The sequence below is a fragment of the Phoxinus phoxinus genome (genome assembly GCF_949152265.1).
Source record: "Phoxinus phoxinus genome assembly, chromosome: 2".
NCBI lineage: Eukaryota > Metazoa > Chordata > Actinopteri > Cypriniformes > Leuciscidae > Phoxinus > Phoxinus phoxinus.
In genome coordinates, this window is record NC_136877.1 from 40,165,765 (window position 1) to 40,176,769 (window position 11,005).

The window sequence follows — 11,005 nt, forward strand, 5'->3', positions numbered from 1 at the left end:
AAAGGTTATTTAAGCACTCATTTAATCTTATTTTAAAGCAAGTTCTCATGTAGAATTGAAATTATGTTCTTATGTAAATGCACACTAAATGATAGTTCCCAAATGTCATCAACGTACCCAAATAATTAAGTTCTAAGTGATTAGGGAGAGTCTATTCTAGCTGCAATAAACAATGATAAATAAATGTTTTTTTAGCATCCTGGACTCCTCATCATCCATCTTCTGGATGAATAATCTCTTTTTTAAGATGATATATTCAAAAATATTCTGTGAGGTATTTCTGTCATGCATATAATTAGACAAGATGTGTTACCGTATGTAAAGTCAACTGATGATTCTTCATAGGCACAGTGGAAGATCATTTTAACAATTGTGTGTGATATTTGTTGTGTCAAACTTTACACCAGCATGTCCCGTTTGAAATCATTATTGTTGTACTTTGATGTACTGAAGATGATAATAAAGACTGTTGTAGTCAAGTAAATGTTTTGAATGAATATACTTTTTATTTTATTTTATTTAACCTTGTTAATAATAAAGTCAGACATAAGTCATGAAATAAAAATTTGGCTATATCAGTTAACGAGTTGTCCAAGTAAATCTCTTTATCCTAGCAAATACAATTTCATTAGTAATATATTAACATGCACCATGAAAATACTGCAAACCGAATCCAAAGGTCAGTTTCATAAAGAGAGTCTTAGAGACTCATAGTAAAGACAGAGAGAGATCTTACATTTGTAACAAAACGTTCTGAATATGTGAAGTGAAACAAGAAGATTTGATGAATGTGCTCAGATATCAACTCTTACCTCTTGTGTGATGTTAAATGTTAATGTTAAAATCAATTATCACGTTTAAAATAAATTAATAATTGCCTGACAAGCTGGCAGTTGCTCTTTCAATTCACACTTCCTCAGCAACCCCAATTCACCACCAATAAAGGTTATTTTTGGCATCTTTGGTTCTGTGAATAACCTTAAACATCCACAGAACGTTTCCATTGCACATGTTCTTTATAGTGGAAAAAAAGGTTCTTCAGATTACAGTATTAAAAAGTGTTTCACACAAAGAAAAAATGTGCTTTTAAGAATTGTTCTGTGAAAGGTTCTAGGGGAACCAAAAATGGTTCTTTAATGGCATTTTTTTTTTTGAGTAAAACAAATTCTCAAAGTCATTCCCAAACTGCGTGACATTAGCAGGTTAAATGCTGGGGAACTTGTCCTCGATCTAACTCTAACAAGGCTATCTGTCACAAATAAAAAAACATAGTCTAGTTGGAAACGTACAAACTATTGACATTTTGCTTACAAAGAGTTCATCATTTGAGAGGCAGTGTTGAGTTGGCCATTAGCGACTGCTGCAAATAAAATGTGTTTGCCAAATGTAAATGTAAAGAAAGTTGACAAATAATGATACAAGATGTTGATTAGGAAGTATATTTAATACAATCTAATTAAGACAACTGTTTTTAATTTATATTTACTTATACGTGAGTTCATTCATTCGCTGAAAGTGACAGGTGAGATGATCATTGGGGCTGAGTATGTGCTTTTAATGTTTGTACACGGGTTTAAGAATGGATAGAGTTCCTCAGTGAACCACTGATCAGTGAAAGAGTAGATATGAGACTTGGACTCCACATCATAAAAGGAGACCAGACCCTCCTCATAATCCACAAACACACCCACCTTCTGGGGCTTCACTTTCAGTGAAAGAGAGACAGAGGTTCCAGCACGGGCACTATACTGGTTCCCATCTCTCAACCGCACTGTCCAGTATCCATTCTGAGGACTCAGTGTGATCTTCCCCTTTCTGTTAATGGATTCTTTGACAACTCCTAAATCCCAATCAGTTTTCCCCTTCACCTGCACGTCAAAATAAAACCTTCCAGAAGAGAATCCCTGCTTTCCCAGGACATTACCACATTTATCAAACCTCGCAGGGTTGTCTGGGACATTCTGTTTTTTGTTTCCACGTCGCACTTGTTTGCCATCATCAGACAAGATGAGAGATTTATGAGCTGTGTCTGGATCCAGCGTCACATCCACTAATACAAATGAGAAAATGATTATATATATATCAACATCACATACATTAGGGACATATTGAGGGCTAATATACTGATGCCATATCACCACAGATTAAAAAGACATAAATTATTTCTGTTTCTTACTCACCAGCATATTTTCTTCTCTTTGCGATCTCTAAAAACAGAAATTATTTTAAATGTATTTAAAATTAATTTAGTCGAACACAGAAATTCCACAAATCACATTAGATTACAATGCATTCTCACCTTTTCGAATCCTCCTCAAATAGCGAACTGAAGAAATTGTAAAATATAAATAAGATAAATGATTATATCACAATCATATCATTATAATTGCACAACTATTTCTTTCCGTTCAGATGCAGCTAAAATTAAGACTTAAATTTTGCATTAAAATGAATGAATCAAAAACAGATATCACCTCTTCTCGTGTAAACAAAAGTAGCAATTGCAACTGTAGTAATGATGCCGAAGACAACTGTAATTGAAATCCAAATGACTGATGTTCTCCAAATTTTAAACATTTTACCTGTAACAAAAACCACCACACAGTATGACATGTGAGCAATAGATAGGCCTAGATATTTTATGTTAAATACAGACAAACAAACAAAGGCGAACAGTACATTTTGTGTACTAAAACATTTAGGCAACAATAAATGTGCAAATCTGTGATTAAATCATAATTAATGATGAATCATCACGACTGCATCAAAATACCTTGAAAATTTGAGAATGATTGTAGTATATTTTTTTATTAAAGGGGTGGTATAATGCCCTTTTCACAAGATGTAAAATAAGTCTGATGTCCCCTAAGTGTATGTGAAGTTTAGCTCAAAATACCCCAAAGATATTTTTATATAGCATGTTAAAATTGTCACTTTTTGAGGGTGAGCAAAAATGCACAGTTTTTGTGTGTGTCCCTTTAAAGGCAAATGAGCTGCTGCTTGAGTAACAGAGGGCGGAGCTTCAAGAGCTCATGTGAGTTTGCAGCTTTGATTACCACACACAGGCACAGACACACACACACACACACACACACACACACACACACACACACACACACACACACACACACACACACACACACACAGAACACTTACAAAAACTTAGGCCCCGTTTACACATGGTTATTTTGAAAAATGGAGACATTTCCCTTCGTTTGTGCCATTCGTTTACACACAAACGGAGAATTCGCCTCTGAAAAGGATTCTTTCTAAAAACTCCGGCCAGAGTAGAGATTTTGGAAAACTTCGTTTGCACGTTTGCATGTAAACTGATTGGCTAACGTGGGCTTGAGCTTCTCGTTACACTGCCACCTACAGGTTTGGCATGCTCTTGACGGCATATACACGGGTTCATGTAAACGAACACTTTTCTGAAAACTGACAGGTGTGCACAATGTTATTTTTGAAAACGGAGAGGGGTGAAATGTCTGTTTATGAAAATAGCCGTCCACGTGTAAACGTAGCCTTAGCCTTTTATGTTTAAACTTGAGTCAGACAAAGATGGAGAGACTCAAGAAGAAGTGACAACATGTAGAAGCAACAGGACATTTCTGAATGGTTAGTGAATGGTTAGTTGGTGAATTTATGTAGCTTATGTGTAGTTGTCTTCTAGTTATTGATTAGCATATTCTGTCATGATAATCTATAAATCGCATTCCGGGGGGCGGGGTTTATGTACATTTTAGGGTCAGTGATGTCACTAACTCAGGAGGAATGTCATGTAGTTCCTACCAGCCGTTTGTTGTAGTCCTTGAAAAGTGATTTCTTTAAAATAAATGATCTCCCTTTGCTTTGATCTGTGAGCGTTGTAACTTTGCAGTTGTTGTTTATGCTCAAACAGCAACATTATGCACTAACTAAAGTTAGAAAAGTGAAATCATAATCAACCACCCCTTTAAATATATAATTTAATGCAGAATAGTCTGGATAGGATACTATATTAATGAAACCAGGCCTCACTAAGCCGCGAGTCTCTGTGATTACTGTTTTATACCTCAACTTTATGGTAAAGAGTGGGGAAGCCTCCACCAGTCACTGAATGGTACAAGTTCTGGGATTTATCTGTTATGTCTGATGATCTTTTAAAAAAAATAGAGCACTTGGCGGCACGCCTCTCTGAAAGAGAAGCCAGAAAGATGGTTAAATAACTGTGGCAGGTGAAATAAAAATGGAAGATAACCCAATGCTCATTGGTTAAATAGGTTGGAAGTAAATGTATAAGAATGAAAGTTCCAATAGAGATTGATGATCAGCTGGTGCTTTGCCATCTGGAACTTCTCGACTTGAGCGATTTCTTGCAAAGAGGGGAAGCCTTTTTCTACAACATGATAAACTACCAAAATCATACTTACTTGAGACACTGATGTCCGTTTGCAGCATATGATGTTTCAGTTTAACTCTGCAGTGATACTTGGTCTCACTGTTATGCACAGTGATCCTGTGTTTCACGCTGAAGCCTTTTGCATCTTTATGCGCTTCTTTAGTATCAGAAATCAAAACATTTCCTTCACTGTCCAGCCACAGAAGCTCGGGTTCAGGGTTCCAGCCTTCACATGCACACAGAAGACGAAGCCCTCCTGAATGATCAAACTCCTCTATAATGATCAGTGGATGAGTTCCTATAGCTGCAGAGATCAAGGATAACAATAATTCATATTGTGCTTGTATATTGTGTGAACTTTTAAGTTTATTTCAAAGGCGCTGTAAATCTGAGAGATTTTTTCTGCCTGAGCTAGTTTTGTGTGAATTTGTTGCAAAGAACATCCAAGCACTAAAAAGTATAATATAAAACGTCATCAAAATCATTCACATATATCATTTCAGTAGTCTGCTCACCTCCGACATTAACATTAACAGTGATGTCATCATACCAGGAGCTGGACTCAATAAAACACTTGTAAACTCCTTCATCAGAGACTTGGACTGTTGATAGTATGAGCGATGCATTTCCATTCTGTAGTAGATCTTGGAACAGTGCTGTTCTCCCTCTGTAGGACTCACTGAGCTCTGTGATTCTGGTTTCACGATTTACATAGAGATGCACTATTTCGTCTTCGTCAAGTCTAAACCATTCCACTTTCATGTCCACAGCACTGGTGTTGGGTTTGATATAACAGGGCAGGATCACATCTTCACCAACAACAGTGAAGAGAGGCGCCGCAGGTCCCACAACATTATACAGCTCTAAGACAAAGAGAAACATGTCTGAACTGGTCGTAACAGATTAGTGACTATACAGATTAACAAGACATGTGGTTTTATTAACCACATTATATAGACTTGGTAGCACTGCATCTTTAAAATGTCACTGTCTGTTTTTTAATTTAAGGTGAGAATGATTACCTGATGTTAAATCTGTAAGTGCACAAAATATCAGAGCCATTCCAACCAACTTCATCCCTGAAACAATTGCTCTACTGTGTAAGAGAAAAGTCAGGGCATTTCTTACAAATAGTATACAATGCATTGAATAAAATAAATACAAATAATGATTTAGTCCAAATGCTTACTGAATCGCCTTTCTGCTGTAAACACAATCTTTGAAAGATTGGCTATCACTTCCTTTAGAGAAAAACCAGACAAACCAGAAATCACACATCCAAACATTTAAAGGCGCACACACACACACATCATTCAGCAAACACAGTCTATGCCTATACTTGTCGGTTTCACTGTTGTTATCGTTAACTAAGAGTACAAATATATAAAAAAATCATTCATTGTAATCAAGCCTAAATAAAATATATACAATATAAATGTTAATGAACCACTTCATGACTTATACATCTTTATGCCACTTAAAACTATCTACATTTTCTTTGGTAGTTTCTGAGTTTGCATTTATACACAGTTCAGGTTTATCCAAATCATTAAATATACCGGTACCCAAAAATGTAGTCATTATTTAATCAAAACCTATATGACTTTCTATTGCTTAACATTTTGAAAACAGTTTCAACTGTTTTTGTCCATATAACATTAGACCCCACTGACTTTCATTGTATGAACAAAAAAAGAGAGAGATTTTTCAAAATAGAGAATGTTTATGCAGCTCAGCAAGTGCACTTTACACCATTTATTGAGTGATAAAAAGAAACTGTACACAAACTTCATTAGTACTCTTTCTGTATCTTGGTCTACTGAGATACCGGTAGTATAGAGATCACTAAACAAAGCATTTTTTTTTTCATTTCTTTCAGCAAATTCTTCTCGAGTCTTATAATAGTATTCATATGTTTATTGAAAGTGATTGAGGAAAAATGACATGAAACAATTCCCTCGTTGTAATTGAACTGGCTCCAGTTATTGGTGGTTGCTCTGGGGGTGTTCTTTGTTGTTTGCACCCGGTGGTGTTGTGGATTTTGAGCATGAGGAAATACGCTGGGTGCGAAGCTTTTCCACATACTCTCGCTCCAGCAACAGTTGTCGTCGATGATTCTGCAGAGCATCCCATTGACTTTGTAGAGCCTTATCTCTCTGGACAAGGTTTTTTAACTCCTCACACAGGCTTTTATTCTTCTGATACACCCCATTTGTATAGGATATCACGTTGTGAGAGGCCTCCTAGGGAGAGGGAAGAGAAAATGCCTCGACTCGGTAGCTCCCATGGTTTGACAAACAACCATGCTGATTGACTTCACAACTAGCATTCACTCACCTTGTTGGCTGAGATAGTCAAAGCTTGCACCTGGTCTTCTGCCTGTTGCTCCTGGCTCTTCATCTTTCTATTGAAATCAGCCTTGAGAGCAACCAGAGTCTTTGTATGATAACACTGCAAAGAAGTCAGCTCCCTCTCCAGCTCAGTGATATAACACAACTGCTGCTTTTGTAGAGTCTACGTCAAACACAAATACGTAAATATGTATATAAAAAGCAATTCATAAATGAAAACAATTATGTAATCCTCAAATATATGAAAATGCTGACACTAGGTCACACTTGTTTCAGAACCTAATACAGCACACAAGCTTTGAAAATTAAATTAAATTCACATTTATGTGTATAGCGCTTTTCACAGTACACATAATTTCAAAGCAGCTTGAATGAATAAATTACAGAAGCCATCTTTGAAAAACAGACTCTATCAGACAATCAACGAAACGTCGATCCAAATGCGCTGGACCATATGAGATTCTACACAGTTCAGTGCATTTGGATCGACGTTTCGTTGATCGTCTGATAGAGTCTGTTTTTCAAAGATGGCTTCTGCCTATATTCGCGAAGTTGACTGTATGTATGAAATATCTTCTTATTAAACTGTCTGGACACTGTCAAAGTTCTCAATGCTTCGGTTTGCATGTAGGGACCCTCATTATGCTGCCGTGTTAGTGTGGGGCTATTTTGAGCCTTGTTAGTGGTATTAACAAGCGATTTTTATTTGTCATTACACTATGCCCAATATACTAGCGTTATACTAGCGTTATAGGCTAAACTGTTTTTAGAGATAAAACTATTTACATTCGATAATCATGAAAACAAATCTCAGATAACGGTTGACTAGGTAACAATGTGTAATTAGACCAAAGGTTCATTTTGCGCTGGAGTTCTCCTTTAAGTGGCTTTGGTAGTGGGTCATTGGGAACTTTTCCGCCTACTGTTTTTCTAATACTTTGTACTCGGACATACTACTCTTTTGGCTTACTGTTTTTCACTTACTATATAGTAGGAAAGTATTCGATTTTGGATGCAGCAGATCACTATACATGTGCATGTACGGAACATGCCACATATAGTCTACAAACAGTGCAGTCAATCCTCCACTTAACCACAGGCTCCACTGTTCACTACAATGGTAAAACGCTAAATTATAGACTACAAAACACAACATAACAGAAACCCTATAAGCCCCAACATAACAGAAGATTAAATACTAAGACAAAACAGACAAAATAACACTTGATTTTAACATTTATTCTCCATTGGCAGTTTGACGCGAAGCAAGCTGGGAACTAGAACTCTGCTGAACTCATTCCATTTAAGTTCAGCTTGAAGGGTAGGGTAGGCAATTTTCAGAAAGGCTAGCAATAGCAAGCTAGATTAGAAAGCATAAGATCCCACCCTCCCTTCAGAGTGCTGTCTAAAGCCACGCCTCCTTCAAAACACATGAACGCGTACAGCAGGGAGCAAACAAAAGTGTCACGAGACTCGAGGCGGTGTTAAACCTCATGTCTCAAAGCACATAACATTACAATAACATTGAACATAAACAACTCAAAGAGCAATGACCTGTACCAGCTGACAGCTGCAGATTCATTTCGGGAATCGATAGTGTCGACGTCAGCATAAGCTCGTTGTTTTGGTTAAGGAGGAACTGTAAAAGGTAGCTGCTGTTTCGGTTGCCGTGCTCAGTGACCGACGTCTGTCTAACTCTGCATAGCATGAAACACGCTGATGACGTGATGTCTGCGTGAGCCGGGCGACCGGAGGTAATAAAATACATACATTGACAGGCAGGTAGGACATCGTATCATTTGAACTGATTGCAATGATTGGATGAAAATGTTATGGTCCTTCGCCTTCCACAGATGATATATATATATACTTAACTAGTGGTCTAAATGTATTAGTGATTGCAATTAGGATGTGAAGAGACTTTCAACCAGCATAACAAAATTTTTTTCTGGAACAAATCACCCACCCTCCCTTGAATATAATCAGTTATTGAGTTCACTTAACCTTTTTTCAATTAAGTTCAACAAATATTTCGGAATATTTGTAATTTCATTTGGTTAATTTAACTGTACAAACACAAAAAGGAATCATAAAAAAGAGAGATCCTGCTACCTTAACCTCGTTTAGGTCTGCAATTTCAATATTTAGCTTGGCCAGCTGATTTTCCGCCTGCAGGATCTCTCTCTGCAACTCTGAAAACACAAACACTTGAAGTGCAACATTTGATGTGTTTCAAATGTTATCATCTAACCAAGTAACTACTATCTGGCTAACTAACTGTAGTGAGCAATTGATTGTACCTGGTGTTGGTAAAATTACTTGTGTAATAAAGTATGGGCATTACACACTACATTTTCAGTCATTTACAGTAAAATATAACCACACGATTACGGTTAGCCTTCATTTCTTGTACAGATACATACACACTTGTCTTACCGTTCTTCTTCTCCTCATGTTTATCCTGCATGTTCTGTCTCTGTCTCTGCAGCTCCTCAAGTTCCTGATGGCTCTGATCACTCTGAGTAACTATAGCATTCTGTCTCTTCTCTGCCTTCTTAGAAAGATATGAGATGTACTCGACCTGCACAGCATAGGAAATGAGAATGATCATGATTTTATATATAGGCCTAGAACAAATATTATTAATTATTATGATAATAATTTATAATTATTATATATATTTTTTTAAACAATTGTGTTAATTTGTGAGAACTTACATTTTCTTTACGTGTCTGATCAACCTCGTTCTGAAGAAACTCGTTTTCTTTACGTCTGGAGTTGATTTTGTGTTAAACTGTCAAACATTAACACAAATGCAGATCCATAATATCTGTCAGTTTGAGCCACTAGCTGGACTGCATTAGTGTTATTGGTCAATCGACATGAAAACACAAGGTTGGTGGAATTTTTTGTTTTTTTTGCGTTTACAATATTGCAGTGAAAAACTAGTGAAAGTGTTTTTTGTATGAACCCAGCGGAATTTCAGCAAGGAATTTTGTTACTGTTTGTGCAAAAGGATACAGTAGTTCAACTCTCATCTTCAGTGTGCTTAGGTTCTCAGTAAGAGTATCATATCTATTGCAAAGCAATATTAACCAGATTAATGAACTATCTACCCCAAAAGTGATTTAAACTGTTATTTGAATCTCTACAGAGACAATAACTCACTCCCTGTGTAACAGCATCTCTCTCTGTGATTCACCATGTTCTGCGCTCTCAGCCGAGGCATTTGCGTCCTGTTGGTGCTTTGACTCGCTTTTCTTCTTTGATGACATCCTGAAACCTCCTTGACAAGTTGTTATCTCGAATACAGCACACTTACAACGACAAAAGGAAGTCTAACGTAACGTTATTTAATCAAGTTCATGCGCCTTTTTCTACTCCCACAGTTGGTTGCAGTGTAACCAAGACAACCACACATAACATTCGCCTTTAATCCAAAAAGAGTTCTAATAATCTATTTCTACCACCAATATCCGGCGCCTACGCGGTTTAATATAAATGGTAATTTAAATTAAATTTTATTTAGAAAAAAAATCGAATTGTGTACAGGCAGCAGTGATTGATATTTTTTGTGTGTTGATGATATTATACACGCTGACCGCTTGGTGGAGCAAAATGCTTTACCGGTAGAGTCAGTGTTGCCATGTCCGCATATTATAACCTATGTTACACCCGTTATACCCCCCATTAAAGGGATAGTTCACTTTAAAATGAAAATTCTGTCATCATATAGCCTACTCACCCTCAAGTTGTTTCAAACCTGTATGAATTTCTTTCTTCTGCTGAACACAAAGGAAGATATTTTGAAATATCAAATATCAAAATACCTTTGTGTTCAGCAGAAGAAAGAAATTCATACAGGTTTGAAACAACTTAAGGGTGAGTATGACAGAATTTTCATTTTAAAGTGAACTATCCCTTTAAGTCTCTTACAAATATGGGATACAGACATCCCACCTCTCCCTGTGAGGTCAGGGAATCTTCCGCATCTTATAGCATTAAAATATTATAAAGTTGTTGTAATAAAAACCGCATTAGGCCTATTAATTTGAGTTGTTATTTTTAACCCTTAATAATAGCCTACCAGCTGACAGGGCTCTCTAGCAATATGTTTACAGCATTAGGTGAGCTTTTCTTTCTTGAGAAAAATTTAACATCTACTATATGTATCCAAATTGAATCAAGATCGGAATAAAACCACAAGAATTAAATTGAAATTGTAAAATTTGTATCAAGCAATAATAAAAGCAGTAGCCTATAGGACTTGTGC

The 11,005-nt window shown here is 36.5% G+C and overlaps 2 protein-coding genes across 2 annotated transcripts; both read right to left on the reverse strand.

Annotated features, from left to right (window-relative positions):
* Positions 1-490: 490 nt before the first annotated feature.
* LOC307011305 (butyrophilin subfamily 1 member A1-like) lies at positions 491-5,655 on the reverse strand. Its single transcript, XM_079636792.1, has 8 exons — positions 5,571-5,655; positions 5,404-5,477; positions 4,897-5,244; positions 4,413-4,685; positions 2,475-2,582; positions 2,300-2,326; positions 2,181-2,207; positions 491-2,050 (listed from the first exon to the last, which is right to left on the reverse strand). The coding sequence occupies exons 2-8, from the start codon at positions 5,456-5,458 to the stop codon at positions 1,503-1,505; spliced, it is 1,386 nt and encodes a 461-aa protein (XP_079492918.1). The 5' UTR covers positions 5,459-5,477; positions 5,571-5,655; the 3' UTR covers positions 491-1,502.
* Positions 5,656-6,089: 434 nt separating this feature from the next.
* On the reverse strand, positions 6,090-10,365 carry ccdc166 (coiled-coil domain containing 166). The gene is made up of 7 exons (XM_079636904.1): positions 9,901-10,365; positions 9,754-9,807; positions 9,450-9,504; positions 9,169-9,313; positions 8,845-8,924; positions 6,719-6,895; positions 6,090-6,624 (listed from the first exon to the last, which is right to left on the reverse strand). The coding sequence occupies exons 1-7, from the start codon at positions 10,005-10,007 to the stop codon at positions 6,364-6,366; spliced, it is 879 nt and encodes a 292-aa protein (XP_079493030.1). The 5' UTR covers positions 10,008-10,365; the 3' UTR covers positions 6,090-6,363.
* Between the last annotated feature and the right edge of the window lie 640 nt (positions 10,366-11,005).